Here is a 15,725-nt window from a genome sequence, read left to right as displayed (position 1 = left end):
GAGGTCAGAGGGTCCCTCATACTGGAGGGGGGGCCCACACAGTAGGTGCACCGTGCTCATTTGTCAAATAAACTGGTAATGGCCCCCCACCCCCCATCAGCCACACCGGGAAGGCATCAGCATTCTTCCTCATTTTAAAAACGAGGAAGGTAAGTTCAGAGAGCATTATTAAGTCCAAGGACACGTAGCTAGAGAAAGGCAGGACTGGGGCCCAAGCCATGGTCACCTCCCTCCCCACGCTGACCCCTCCCTGTCATTCCCCAATGGCTCGGCTCCATAGGTAGCAAGGGGCTTTAATCCGTGGCTGTGGGAGGCACGGAACTAGGAGCCAGGAGGAAACAGAAGTTTATAATCTTGCTGAGAGCCCAAATGACGTAGGGTGTCCAGGAAAGGGCGGGGAAGGGAGGTTCAGCGGGACACATCTCTGACGCCTCAGCTGTGCTGCTGGTTCTCTGGGTGACCGAGAGCGAGTCCCTGAATCTCCCGGCCACTGCTTCCTCAGTGACAAAACTGTCATGATAATATGGGCCTCTAGGTATGCCATGAGAAGCGAGCGTGCTAAAAATGATCGTGTCTGGTGCACAGAAAATTCTCCATTCATCCTCGTTCATTATCATCAGTTTAAGCATTTTTATTACAACCCCTTCTGGGATTTGCCGTTACGCACACGAATCAGAGAGTCCCAGGTCTTAAAATAAATGTCTAAATTGCATGGTCTGTTACAATAAGTAAGTGTTTTTCGAGAATATTCAGAGAATCCGAATCTGTGTCAGGCCCAGGAACACAAGCGAGCTTTCCGGCTGAGAAGAGCTGAGGGAACATAGTTTCTACCGTTGTTTCTAAAACTAGAAGGGCCGCTTCCCTGCCATGGTTGGTTGGCTCGCTCAGTTATAAATGCCACGTTAAGATTTAGGAAGTGGGAGACTCACTCCCACCTTGGGACTCCAGTAATTGCTTTGGGCCTCGGGTTGAGCATTTGTCCTTTGCCTTGTATTTTCCTTGTGGTGTATTTGGCCCCTCCCTGCTCTGCGCAGGAACCGAGCCTTGTTTACTGCTGGGTCCCTAGCAGAGGGCACTGTCGACGGCGCATCTTAGGTGGGCGTAATAGTGTTTTCTTTTTCTAAATGAATCCATGAAATGGGGTACAAGTGAAAGGAGATGAACAGAGCCCAAACACGTGTTAAGATCAGTTACTCATTCTCTCCCCCGCTCCTTCCTTCTTCCAGAATCCTGAATATGGCAGACACACAACGTTATGTTACTTTCAGGTGTACAACTCAGTGATCTGACAAGTTTGTACAGTAGGCTGTGTTCACTGCAGTGTAGTTCCCATCCGTCCTGTCAGGTGGCTGGTACCATATCCTCCACCGTGTCCTTTATGCTGCGCTTTTTATTCTGTGACTTACTTATTCCATGACTGGGGGGCTGCTCCTCCTTCTCTCCTTTGTTCATTTTGCCCAACACCCCACCCCTCTCCTCTGGCAACCATCAGTTCATTCTTATTGTATTTATAGGTCCAACGCTGCTTTTGGTTTATTCATTCACTGGGTGTTTACCCAGAAAAAACGAGAATACTAACTCGGAAAGATATATGTACCCCCGTGTTTATGGCAGCATTATTTACGATAGCCAAGCAACCTAAGTGTCCATAAATAGACAAATGGATAAGAAAATGTGGTACGCATGAGCGTGCATGTGTGCGTGCGAGCACGCACACGCGCACACACACACACACACACACACACACACACACACAGGGGAATATTAGGCAACCATAAAAAAGAATGGCATTGTGCCATTTGGGACAGTAGATGGACATGGAGGGTATTATGCTAAATGAAATAAGTTAGACTGAGAAAGACAAATACTGTACAATTCTACTCATAAATGGAAATAAAAAAAATGAGTTGCCCATTTTCTTTTGTGAGAAACGTGGAGGGAGTGAGACCCTTTGTGAATGTACAAACAAGAGCACGCAGCTTCATGCTCTGGTCTGGTGAGCCCCGACGTCCATGCACGCAGCAGCCCAGTTCCAGCTGTCTGTGAGGAGATCCTGGTGGTGGGGGAGGGGAGAGGACAGAAGCTACAGACACCTGCTTGGCCGTGGATCATTAACATATGATATGTGATTTGTTTCAAATGCAGACATGCCTGTTTTATCCAAGGGCTATAGTAGTTCGGCTATGTGAAATTATTTAAGTGAATAGTATAGCTACCTAGTGTAGGTGGCAGAAAGCATTTCCATTAAATATTGGAAATAATATATGCTCACTAAGAAGACTTAGAAAATCAGAGATTTGCTGAAAGAAGTAATTCTACCACCCGGAGGGAAGAGCTGGTAACATTTTGATCCATCAAAATTTTTTAAACACAATTTTTTTTTTACAATAGTTGTTTCAGAGTATACCTATTATTGTCGTAGCTGGTTGAAAAAATACAAGTAGAGATCACTTAGCAATGGAGAATAACAATAGAGATCAGTGGCTACATCTTTGGTGACCTGATTTTAGTGGCTGTGTGGCTGTGCCATGATTTACAGCTCTGGTCCTCATTTGGGACCACAATTGTGTGTTTTCAGTTTGTGGCTACTAAGAAAAGCTGTGGTATTTTTGTAGCTAACCTCTGTGCTCATCTTTAATGACAAATTTGCCATCCTTTAAGGGTAAATGTCTACAAGACCCCTGCAGAGCGTCGAGCCTGGGCTGCATTTCCCCAGCATTGCTTTGGCCAGTTGTGCCGACTCCTGCAAGAATAAGACACAGCCAGATCTTAAGTGGATTTTGACAGTCTTTTAGCAAACGCTTTCTGAGAAGCTGTGACCCAAGCATCTGTGAATCAGTCATGACCTCTTTTTAATCTCCGCAGCCAAGATCAGCCCCTGGCGTTTGGTTGTGTCTGGATGATCGAGGCAGTGCTGTCCGGTAAAATGTAGTGCAAACCACAGACATGATTTCAAATTATCCAGTAGCCGCACTAAATAGAAGGAAGAAGAAACAGGTGAAATTAATTTAACAAGCCTGCTTAATGTAACCCAATATATCGAAAATATTGTCTTTCCAACATGTAACGGACATAAAAAATACTGAGATATTTTATGCTCTTTGTTGTCATACGAAGTCTTTAAAATCTGGTGTGTATCTTGCACTTTCAGCACATCTAGAGCACATGTGGCTACGGGCCACGGGGCTGGACAGCGCAGGCCTAAAATTAGCAGTTCGGCTCTGTGGAAAAGTGAAAGCCCCAACAGATCTTAATTAAAACAGAAACGTAAGTTAGGGACCTTATCCGTGCGGCCCGCCTAAGGATGAGAACAGCTGGTGGCCACTTTGTGAAATTTCTTTCTCTTAACATTTTTAAAAAAGATTTTATTTCTTTATTGGAGAGAGAGAGAGAAACAGAGAGCCAAGCAGGAGTGGGGTGGGGAGGGGGAGTGGCAGAGGGAGAAGCAGAGTCCCTGCTGAGCAGGGAGCCCGACCTGGGGCTTGAACCCGGGACTCCGCAGGCCACCCAGGCACTCTTCTCTTAACATTTTCGTAGCTCTGAGGATTTCAGTTTCTCCACATCTGTACCCATATGCACGTTTTACTTTAAGGGCCTGCGGTGAAGACGCCCACGCCCCACCCAGGGGGGAGCCGAAGCTGTTGGAACCCAGCGCTCTGGACAGCCTGCATGTGTCCGTCACCAGACGAGACTGGCTTCTTCAGGAGAAGCAGCAGTTGCAGGTAAGCAGGTGAAGAACCTTCAGGAACTAGGCCAGTGTTTTCTTACCCATGGAAGCCAAATGCAGCAGGGGAGGGGTCTTTGCTCGGCTCAAGTGAAGCAATTAGAGCTTTGGCCGTCCACCCGTGAAGTACGAAAGGGGGAGCTGGGTGGAGGTTGCTGGAGGGCTTGTAGGAATCTCATTACACACAGTGGTTGAAAGCTCGTTGCTGTTTGTGCCTGTTTTTGATATTCCTCGTTACCTTTCGAATATGCTTTCCTTGTCTGCCAGGCCAATTTGTCACCTCTTTATCATTTTGACCGTTTACGAGGTTCTTTGGAAAGGCGGGAAGAAATCTGTGCTGTGAAAAACCTTAATGGAAGATTGCATAGAGTTGAAGTGTAAGGAGCAGTTGTTAGGGGCAGAGTTTTAAGTGTGGACTGGGCAAGGCTCGCGGTCTGGGAAAAACTGGTAGACATCTCCTGGGAGCTCCAGGTTGGCCCAGAGCAGCGGGTGACAGTTGGTGGGAACCGGTCAGGGGCTAGAAGTCCAGGTGCAGCACCGATTTAAAGGCAGGAGGCCATTGGGTGCTCTGGAAGTTGAGGGGGGCCCCTCCCCCAGAGGCAGGGATCCTTGAAGCTGGGTCCACACCAGCTGGAGCCTGAGGCTTGGGAGCAGGAATAGGGAACAACAAGGGAGCATCGGTTGAAGGCAACGGGATTTCCAGAAAGAGCATAGGTCTTTAACACCCAAGTGAACATCTTGGTTTAAATTCTAAACAATGGCATGCATTTAGACTGGTTTGTGGGGCTTGGATGAGTTGGTGGACTGCCCTCCCATCCTTACTTCCTCGTGCAGAGTATTTTATTATCTGAGTTTGCACCCAAGTCCCCACAAGAGCAAGGTGGCAAAGGGAGGCAAAAGTCATCACAATTGGAAAATATTCTCCAGTAAACTGAACACTTTTATATATTCAGTGAGTATCATCATAAAAGTTTGTGATGTGATGTATGACTTTTGGGAGTGAATGGTCAAGAAAGAATCCTTGAGATGTCTGCAGTGCAAAAAAGATGGTTTTATTTAAGCATAGGGACAGGACCTGTGGGCAGAAGGAGGTGCACTGGGTTTGAAGAGGGACTGATTATATACTTTCAAGTTGGAGGGGTTAGGGATAGTGTAAGTCTCTAAGGAATCGGGAAGCAAGGTTTCCAGGACCTTGAGAGGTCATTTACTACTATCTACTAAACTCTTAGTCAGGAGCCCTTCAGAGGTATATCAGCAGGCCATATGTTTCAAAGATGATTGCTAACATATATCTTGGGGTGCAGTGTAGGTAGAGAGATAAAGAAAGTTTCCAAAGGGATTTTTCTGGGTTAAAGACTTGCAGGATCCTGCAAGTGGGGCTAATGTCAAGCTAAGGTTGCCTTTTGCCTCCAGCAAAGTATTCACACTGACGAAGTTGAGTTCTTGGGGGAAGGTCACCCTGCCAGTCTCAAGTACTTGTCAGTGGGCTGCAAAGGAAATTGGATTATTTTTTCTACATTTCTTTTGCTTTTGTTCTCCACATCAGTTTGGGTAGCTGAAAATGCAAAGTCTGGTTTTGGTTTTGAACGATATTTGCCAGTTAAAGGTCCGCATCATTCCCGATGATGTCAGAGTGGACAGAAAGTAAGTCCAGCCTGGGATCTTTCGTGTTTGAGGGGGATGTTCTTGGCAGAACTCTGGGGGAAGGTGGGTATTCATTATTCAGCAGGTATTTGAATGCCTCCCCTGTGCCAGATATTGTTTAAAAGGCCAAGGATTTCTGTGAAGTTGATGTTCTAGTAGGGGTGGGCGTGGGGAGCTAGATGAGAAATGACAAACATAATTAATACCTAAATTATCACCTTCCTATGTTGTAGGGCAGTAGGAGCCAAAGGCATAGGCTTAGATCAACTCCTTGTGCATCGAGATGGAAGCCGAGGGAAGAGCCACGTGAAGGCCTGCAGTGGGGATGTGCCTCATGCATTTGGAGGGCATTCAGCAGGCCAGGGTGGGGGAGAATAGTAGAGGAGAAGGTTAGGGAGAAGAGGGGTCTTGGAGGGCCTTGCACACTTTAGCAAGCACTCGGGCTTCTCTGTGACTGGGCTGTGGAGCCATGTTAAGCAGTGAAGTAGCATGATCTGACCACATTTTAAAGACTCACTTTGACTTCTGTTTAAGAATAGGATATAGGGGGACACCTGGGTGGCTCAGTGGGTTAAGCCACTGCCTTCGGCTCAGGTCATGATCTCAGGGTCCTGGGATCGAGTCCCACATCGGGCTCTCTGCTCAGCAGGGAGCCTGCTTCCTCCTCTCTCTCTCTCTGCCTGCCTCTATGCCTACTTGTGATCTCTCTATGTCAAATAAATAAATAAAATCTTGAAAAAAAAAAAAAAGAATAGGATATAGGGCCCCCGTGGAAGAGAAAAACATGGTGGGTGTTCACAACATTAAAAATAGAATGACCACGCCATAAAGCAATTCCACTTCTTGGTATACGCCTACAGGAACTGAGGTCAAGCCCTCAGAGAAGTGTCCCAAACAGCATTATGCACAAGAGCCAAAAGGTGAAAGCAACCCACGTGCACATCTGTAGATGAATGGATGAACCAAATGTGGTCCAACCACACAATGGCGTATTACACCGACTTAAGAAGGAAGGCAGTTGTGACACGTGGTACAACGTGGATGAACCTTGAGGACGCCATGCTGAGCGAAATAAGCCAGTCATAGGAGGGCAAATACTATGGTTCCTAGAGATTCCTAGAGACAGAAAGTGGAATGGCAGTTGCCAGGGCCTGGGGGAAGGAGGGGCCACGAGGAACTGGAGTTTCACGGAGACAGAGGTTTGGTTTATAAGATGGAGAGGTCTTGGACAGTTGTTGGTGGTAGTGTTGTGTGGCAGTGTGGGTGTGCTTAATGCCATGGAACCAGCCTTACGAATGGTTAAGATGGTGAATTTTGTGGTATGTGTATTTACCACAGTTATAAAGAAAGAAAGGAGAGAATGGGACGTGGGCAGAGGTGAAGGTGGGGAAACCGTGCTGATATCATAATGTTGGGCCGATGGGAGACCTATTATCTTCTTCTTGGAGTGTCTCAGGGCTGGATCTTCAGCCTCTCCCCAGTCTCTATCCCCCACCCCCTATGGAAGTGGGGTCAGGAGGTAGAAGTTGGAGGTGATCTGTACTTTGGGTTTGAGAGCCCATAGATAAGAGATGGGGAAACCCCCGGGATTGAGCTCTGCTCTTGTCAGCCAGAAACCAATGCACGGGACTCGGGAGTGTGGGGATTGAAAGAGTCTCATTTTAAATTCAGAATGCTACGGGCAGTGAGATGATCATCTGCTCCTACACGGCGCACACAACGGGCGTTCACTAACCTGCTGCGTGTTTTATTCTCTGGCCTCAAGACTGGATGATACTCTATAGATTCTTCAGATTTTGGTTTGCTGCATTAGTAAAAATGGAATTTATTTAATATTTTTATGAGCTGTACACGGCATGGCACTGTCTGCCGCGTCCCATTGCTCTTTCGATCTTGTAGACTTAGGAAACTGTGATTTTCGTCTTCTCTACACACTGCATTTTCACGTTTGGGGACAGACCAACCGAGGATTGTTTGCTTTTCTTTGTCAGCTCATGACCTGCGTTCCCTGGTTGGCTTGTACCCCAAGCACAGGGTGTTTTCTCCCTATGTTCCAGGTCTTCTGCCTGCAAACGAAGTAAGTCATTTATGTATTTGCTTGGTTCTTCCAAGTCAGATCCCTGGCCCACCCCCCATAGTTATTTAGTACTTGGGAGGGAACGTTTTTCCTTATGTCAGCACATCAGAAATACAAAGCTGGCGTGGTTTTTCCACTCCAGCAAACCTCCAAAAATCTGCCTGCCTCTGAAGGGAACTTCATGGCGCTCGTGCACGTGGCTGGCTCTCACTTAAAGGGCTCATTACCAGCAGAGCAGTCTGCCAAGAGGAGGGTTCCTTTATGTAACCTGGTTTCTCCGTTCTCTGCAGAAAGAGATCGAAGCTCTCCAAGCAAGAATGTCCGTGCTGGAAGCAAAAGACCAGCAGCTGAGAAGGGACATAGAAGAGCAGGAGCTCCTCCTCCGATGGGAGGACTGCGACCTGCCCGCCCTGGTGTGCGGGCTGTCCCCCAGCGAGCTGCGGGAAGTCAGCGAGGCCTTGCGGGACACGTTGGCCTTAGCCAGCCAGATTCCCCTCCGTGCAGAACTGCCTGAAACTCTCACGAGGTATTGATTTCCTAACTGAATTGGGATTGCTCACCTCTTTGACCGGTTCACGGGACTGATGTTACTGGCTGTCCCTCGGCCACAAATATTTTCCCAGCAGGGCTCTGGTGTCTCAATGGAAGCGCCATCATTATTTTGAGCCAGAAAGTTTGTCCTTGGGTGGGCAGTCCTGAGTGTTGGGAGATATATTATATCCTGGCCACCCAGCCTACCCAATGCCTGTATACCTCTCCATTCTACTATCTACACCCCCATTTCCAGTTCCTTCCCAGGGGCACCTTCTCTCCCTTTGAGATCTGTTGCAGCTCCACTGGCTAGAGTTTCTGACACCAGCCTTGCTGAGGACTACCATCTGGGAAGAGGGGAGCCACCTCTCGCTGATGGAGGGGCTGAGCCATCGAGGGGGTACTCAGTCACTCACCGTGTGTCCATCAGGAAGAGTGAATGATTAAGAAGAATAGCGAGCATTTTTTGAGTGCTTACTCTTTGCCAGGCACTGTGCTAAGCCTTATGAGTTGCTTCTCTTATATTTATTTTATAGATGAAGAGAAGAAGGTTTAAGAAGGTTCGTAATTTGCCCACCATCCCAATAAGAGGCAAAATTGATGCTTAAATGCCCATTCATTACTTCTCAGCCTAGTTTCTTATCAACTTACTGTGGAGTGAGAAGCTAGGATCCTGATGCTCTGTGTTGTGGAATATCCACAGGATACACTTCTGTGTCCTGCTCTCTGGGAGATCATGGTCCAGTTTTGGTGAAAGACAGAACATGTGTGTGCACGTTAGCTAAAACGCTGTGGAGTGACAGAATGAACACGCAGACGGGTCGTACGGACTGCGGGAGCGATTCACATTCTCCTTCATTATGTGCCAAAGACAATACTTCCCACCTGCCATGGTTGCGGACGTGGGCTCTGCCACCTGATTTGCTCAGCCACAGAACAGCTGGGAACCACTTATTATGTGGGGGAGGGAATGATGCTAATAGGGCTGTTTCGTGGACCGGTGGTCAATATATATATATATATATATATATATCCCGGGATGGTGGTAAGTACTTTGCTCTGCTTGCTGCCTGTCATTTTTCTCATGGGATCCCAGTCTCCTGAGGCCTTCAGACTGCCTGTCCCGATGGGTCTTAGACCACTGAGTGAATATGTCCTTTTAGCCACATAGCATATCCTATCCTGCCACAGAAAGCAAGCCACGGTTGGAGGCTGGGCTAAGGAGGTGTTTAGGACTTCCTCCCATGCCCTTCCCAGCCCTGACCTCAATCTAATCCCATGGCTCGTGCCTGGGGGAAGGAGAAGAGATCTGGATTGTTGCCAGATTTCAGCCGAGGACACTGACCGTTGGATACGACTTGTGCTCTCCTGCGGTGCTATATGACATGTCCTTATACTCTTGCCTCTGCCTCTGCGGCTCCTTCCCACTCCTGCATCCTGAGCTGGCCCGTGGAAGTCGTTCTACAGCTGTATGTGCACCCACGCACCCTCGTACCCAGGTACCCAGGTACCCACACGTACAAGTGTCGCTGTGCCTCGCAGACTTTGTCATTCAGGATTAGACACATGCCCGTGTAACGTGCATTGTATTTTTATATACATACGATGTGGAATACCTAAGATGAAACATACACGTGACTTTATTATTCTGTTTACAGATACGTGTATTTACATTTGAGGCTTAAAACGATCCCTTTTTCGTCCTGCCATCCAGATGTGTCCTACTTCTTTTTCCTTCTTCTTTTCACCACACAGAGATCTGTTACACGCCTCTCATCTCTTGCTCCAGGTGACGGCTCTTTGCTGGGGGAAAAGCTAGGGCATGCTTAACTTAGAATCCACTGTAGTGTTTCACAAAGCCTCGGGGTTTTGAACTGAATTTGTGGGCAGTACCCCTGCAGGTGTGCCCTGGGCTCTACAGAGAAGCCGGGCTTTCTCACAGTCCAGCTCGTGGCGTTCGGAGCAGCCTGGAGCGGGGGGGCAGGCGGGCCGGTCTCCTCGTCTGCATTTTACAGATGAGGAGACAAAAACTCAGGAGGGTTTCCTGGTGAAGCAGCTACGAAGAGGCCTTCTCGTATGCATCCACAGCTGCCTTTGGGTCTGAACCCACAAAAGGGTGTTTCTTTTGGGAGATCCGAGGAAGTTTTTCTCTTAGGCTGAAACAAGGATCTCTCTGCGGTGTGGTAGGCTGAGGGGGCAGGGCCCTTGAACTTGGATCCTCTCACCTCTAGTCCTATCCCACCGATGTTCTCAGCTGGGGATGTTAGGGTGAGCAGAGCACTAACAGCACGGAGCGGAGTCTGGTGTTGCTGGGAGAGTCCCCACCCCGGGACATCTCACAGTCTGAGTGACCCCGTCCCCACCCCGGGACATCTCACAGTCTGAGTGACCCCGCAACAGGTGGCCTTTGGCATCTCCTTTATTTACTCAGAGATGCAGGCAGGCACCTCCCAGCTTTGGGGAAGTTTGGGGTGTGCAGGTGCAGGTTTTGATAGCTCCGCTGCCTTTCTTCTACCCTAGGGAGATAAAGCTTCATGCTGTTCCTGATCAGAAATATGAGCTGGAAAAAATCACTATTATTATGTGGGCTTCCCGTTTAAGAAGGAAGACACACCTTTTCCAAGCTGATGGGCCGCAGCATGGACGCCCAGAAATAGAGGGTTTGAAAGAACCAATGTGGAGTCCTGGGGCTCGATGGGTCAGAGATTGCTTGGTCTAGTGCTTTTAATTAATTGTGCATTAACTGAGTTTTTCCTAGGCAATGCCGGTTTTTCTTTTAGAAGCTGCTGACTTGGGGGACTATCTCAGAGATGCCCCAGCCAGAAGACTGGATCTTATATGCGTGAATAGCTTTGCTGACAAACGTCTTTGTTGTTTGCGAGAATGGTTTCTTCTTAGACCGGGTGGAGAGATCCTGACAAATAATGAAATTGGCAAATCAGGAAGCCTTATGAAGAGAGGTTGTAGAGACTGGTGTTGTTACAGATATGTGGAAAACAGACCACTCAGCATCACGATTATTATCATCGTCACCCATAAAGATTCTTCCTAGAGACGAGCTCTAAGCTCAGGTTGCTGTCTCGGGAGAAGGTGTTTCTGATTTACTCAGCTTGGTAGTGCGCATGTTGAAAGGGAAGATATGCCTCTTTCCCTGGATAACTATTCAGTTTGAAAAGGAACTTCCTAATAGCACTCGGCCCCTCTCAGCGGATCACTGGTGGAGACTTTCTGTGCTTACGTGGCACCATCATTTCTGACTGTAGCTCGCTGGGAATCCTCTGGTGGGTGTTGGAGAGTGGCTGGAGGTCCGAGGTGGTACGCTGGGCTGGAGAGAGCCAATGGCTTTTTATTTGGACATGATAGTAGAAACCAAAGCAGCAGTTTGGATTTTCTGGTGTCTGTTTTGGATCAATTATCTTAGCAGGATAGAACGAAGAGCTTCCTGTCCCGAGATCTCCTAGCTGCCCTTGATAGAGTCAACATTGTTTTCTTCCAATGACCAAGAGACCATTTTTGGAACTCCACAGTGTGGGAGCTGACAGGGCAGTGACGTAGAAAGGACAGGGGCCACCGGAAAGATGTGTTTGTTCGAATTTCCTTTATCCGGGGGATTCCAATCCTTCAGCCTTAAAACGAACTCTTTGTTTCCTCTCAGCTTTTTTCTGGACGGACGCTCTTATCCAGGGAGCGTGATCCTCCCTCCGCATTAACCCAGGCTCCTCGTTCCGCCCCATACTGACTCCGCTCTGATAATAGGACTGGGTGTGAGGGGTGGGGAAGGATGGGACACAGAGAGGAAGGGTGTGACGGGTTCTGGGGTTTTCTTTGGGCCACGTCCCTGCTTGTGGGGTGTGAGTTTCCATCTACATGTCATCAATCAGGGAGGGTGTGACTTGCACCTCGTCCCTCTCCAGTGCCGTTGGCTCGGCTTCCCCGGCCTCTGAACTCCAGGGGCTAGCCGGGCTGGACCCTGTCCAGCAGCACATGGCCAACTGTGAAGTGAGCCTCCGTAACATTCTTCAGACGCCAGTGACGGGCTCGTATTATTAGCCTGTGATTGACCTCGGCATCCCTCAGCTCCTGGAATCTTTCATGCCTCATGGGAAATGTGCGCTGACAGCTCACGGATGAATTGTTTCTTGTTGCGCATTTGGAAGGGACGTGTCACATTGCTTTACAAACCGTTGGCACAAACTGTGGAACCAACCCAAGGTTACAGGGAGGCTGGCGGCACCGTGGTGGCCGCGTCCGGGACTGCTCTCAGCACGACCGAGCAGCACGGGCAGCTAGCGGGGGCTGCTCCTTGCTCCCCACTGTGTACGGCTGGCGGCACCCCAGGGAGGGCAACCAACTGTTCAGGAGCTCAACCATGCCCGTCACAGGTGTCTTCAGCCCACAGGGAGCAGCCCAGGCCGATACCACGGCTCCCTTCAAGACAGAGGTGAAATAATGGAATTCAGCAGTTCGCCATTGACTGGAGCAAAATCAGTATTCCCACTCTGCCCTCAGATCCATATCTTACGGAGTGAGGGGGCACCGTGAATGAACGCAGCGAGGTCTGCATTGGGATACGGGCCCCCACATCCAGGGCGACCCTCACAGTCTGTGCAGAGAGGCAGCTCTGTGTCCCCGGGCGCAGGCCTATGTGTGCCCGCAGCCGTGTTAGGCAGAGCCCCTTGTTAGGCCTGTCCAAGGTTCTGGGCACCGCTCTGCAGGTGCGTCTCCCAAGTCTCATGTTGATCATGGCTTGCTTTCTTACTGAGATTTGTATTAACAACCACATATTAATTTTAACCTTCCTGTTGTTTAAAATGCTAAATTTTGCTCACTATAATCCTATGAGTTATCCTGGACAGCATATTGGTTTTATGCCCATTTTGCAGATGAGGCTGCTGAGGGCCCCAAGTCACACAGCAGCAGTGTTGACATCTTTGGCTAATTTTTGATCTCGGGGTGTCCGTGCAGGGGGAGAGATGGTTAAGGCTGACAGCCCAGGAGAGACCAGGGCTTCAAACTCAATGCCCCGGCAGGGAATGGAAAGAAGTCCCTCTAGTCAGGGCAGGGGTCTTTGGGTCCAAGCAGAAGAGAATGGGTGTCATTCCAGGTCAGCAAGGGTTGTCTCTGTGCCCCACAGATCTCCTGGGGTCACCTGACAGGGCTCAGAGCCAACGGGTCTCTACACCCAGGCAGCCAGCTGCTTCGGGTCAGACAGGTGTGCTGGGGGAGTTCCGAAGGAAGGATGTAGGAGGAAGGGGAGATGGCCAGAAAGCCAGGCCTGGCGCTATGGGGACTGGAAATCTGATTTATAAAACAAACGGTTGGGCCAGGCGATGTTGAAGGTTCCTTCCAGATCTGGAACACTTTGCACTTTCAGATTTTGTGAAATCAGTTAAAAGACATCGCTTGAAAACACAGTCATTCCGTTCCTGATAGCCACCAGATGTGTTCCCTAGCTGAGGTCTCTGAGCAGACTGTGACCATCTGCGGGACACGACGTTCGAGTCCTGTCTTTCCTCGGCGAGGCAGTGCTAATGAAGGACTCTCCTTTTCCTTCCCGATTTAGAAAAAAAAAAAAATGTCATTTTGTGCTAGATTGAGTTTACAAATTTACAAATTCTACAAATTCTCTGTGTTGTTTCCTTCAAGGAGTTTCCAACTTGGGTCTGGGATCATTCAGGTAGGTTCTTCTTGGAAGACTTGTAAATTGTAGACTCACCCATTCTTCTTTTATAATTTAGGGATCGGATGAACTGTTCTCAGCTAGAGCCCCAGGCTTTCTTAACGATGGGACATAATTATCTTAGACTGACTGCAGCCAGCTCCTCTAAGACTACGGCTGTGGGCAATCTCTCGGCACCCGTGAATGCATGTGGCTTATTTTAAAAGTTGTTCCTCTAATCAATTTCATTTTTTTATTGTCCATAATTATCACTTTGAGAACTGTTGCGTACCTCAGTGCTGCATTATTTGGGTATCTTCTACATTCTTCTATTCCTTGTCACTAAATTCTCTTATCCCTGATGGGTTCCAAGAACATTTCCCTGTTTGTAGGTTGTGTGTCCCTATTCCCGGCTCGAACTCCTCAATGTTCATTGGACACCACTAGGCTGTTCTCTAGACCTTGAGCCAGAGGTTGAGAGCTCCTCCAGGGAAAGGTAATTCAGTTCTGCTCGGACAGAACCTTTTCAAGGGACTGCAGGGACTGTCCCCAGGCTGGAAATGCCAGTTCATTGCTCAGTGGGAATTTAGTTAGTTAAGAACACTTCCATCCCACGGCGCTAAGGGGTGATGATGAATCATCTTGTGCTGATTCCTAGGCTGCTGGGATGACCTGAGCCAGAACCTCCAGGTTTCCGTAGATGCTTGCGGGGCTGGGGAGAGTGCTGTGCCGTATACACTGGGGACATTTTTCTTAGTTCGTTCATCTTGGCTGACATATCATTGCTATTTTGTACACCCTTTTGGGCAGATTTCTTCAGCTTCCTCTTTGAGTTGTATTGATGTTGGTGTTTGATTCTTTATTCAGCTACTTGTGTAGAAAACTAGACCCCCCTCCCCCCGGTGTTCATTCATTTTCTTTCAGCTTCGGTCTATTTTTGCAGTCTTTCTCCAGCAAAATGTGTAAATCTTTAGTTTACTCACTGAAGCATTTTAGGAAATGCAATATATAATATTCTCCAGTTTCAAGAATCCTACTGAACTGTTGCTTTGTCAGCAGGTTTTGCAAGAGCCTGAGAGAAATGTAAAGTTTAAACTGTTTGTGTAGGTTTTGCTGTACTTGTTCTTAGGCAAATAATAAATAATTGAAGATGACTCAGAAAAGCATCATAGACCCAAAGCAGAAAGTATAACCTTTTGGGCAAACCTCATAGTTATGGAAAGTATACATGTTTATACATTTAGGAAAACAACATACATTTAAAAAATATTGGATTATCAAGAGGAAATGCAAGCAGTTCAGGGCAGTTCTTTAAAATATTCTGGGCCAGCAGGACATTACTTGTTATTAAACAGAATTAGTGATTGACATGGAAATCTGAAATTGCCTTTGGATCACTTAACAGAGTAAACCTAGAGGCAGCTTCATTTTCCCCTCGGATTAAATTGTAGGGATTTAAGGATTAGCCTCACGGGAGTGTGCTGGAGAAAAGCTCTATAGCCCAGAGTTGAAATCTTTTTCGATGTTTAAATACATCTGGGTTATGGTAGTAGTTGAACATGTGGAGCCCACTTGGGTACCAGTCTTTGAAAAAGAAGAGGCCAGGAATTTGTTTCCCCATTGTGTGTGGATACGTATCCCTGAATAACTTGTGAGGAAGGGGTGGAGAGAGCAGAGAACTTACGATCTGAACGTGAGGCTGTGGATATTTGTGACTCTTACTCTCATTTCCTCTTCATCGGGCAGCTTAAAATCCCTTATGGACAAACGCTTGCAAGTCGACCGCTTCTGGCATACGAATTACAGTTACAGTGTGGAGTAAGACGGTTTGAGGGACGCGGAGATGTCTGCTGGAATTAACACTTGGAATATTTGGGCAAGCCAAATGCCAAGTTAGTCAGTTGAAAATAAAGCTGTGATTCTTCATAGAACTGGCCTCAGAGGCAAGGTATGACCGTGTGATGTCGGGCAGTCTCCCAGTGGGGGTGGGAACTGGCAAGAGACAGCGGGACGATGGTGTGCGTGTGTGTGCACGTGTGCTCTGTCTGATCCCTATCAAATTTGGAAGACTGCAAATCCAGTCCATTCAG

At 48.0% G+C, this 15,725-nt stretch overlaps 1 protein-coding gene across 8 annotated transcripts in view; it reads left to right on the top strand.

The window, feature by feature from the left end:
- Positions 1-15,725, top strand: part of DISC1 (DISC1 scaffold protein) — a 367,278-nt gene that overhangs the window by 122,406 nt on the left and 229,147 nt on the right. For 5 of the 8 annotated variants that reach the window (XR_009352717.1, XM_059170453.1, XM_059170454.1 and 2 more), the window contains exons 5-6: positions 3,593-3,722; positions 7,736-7,971. Coding sequence is in view for 6 of the 8 variants with exons in the window: in XM_059170453.1 (XP_059026436.1) it covers positions 3,593-3,722; positions 7,736-7,971 (366 nt within the window). In the remaining 2 variants the exon portion in view is untranslated. Of the gene's footprint in view, positions 1-3,592; positions 3,723-7,359; positions 7,446-7,735; positions 7,972-15,725 lie in introns of those variants that run through there. The other 3 variants (XR_009352718.1, XM_059170457.1, XM_059170458.1) reach the window with 3 other exon arrangements.

This window comes from Mustela lutreola, chromosome 4 (assembly GCF_030435805.1).
Source record: "Mustela lutreola isolate mMusLut2 chromosome 4, mMusLut2.pri, whole genome shotgun sequence".
NCBI classification, from domain to species: Eukaryota; Metazoa; Chordata; class Mammalia; order Carnivora; family Mustelidae; genus Mustela; species Mustela lutreola.
This window is presented reverse-complemented; position numbering and strand designations above follow the sequence as displayed.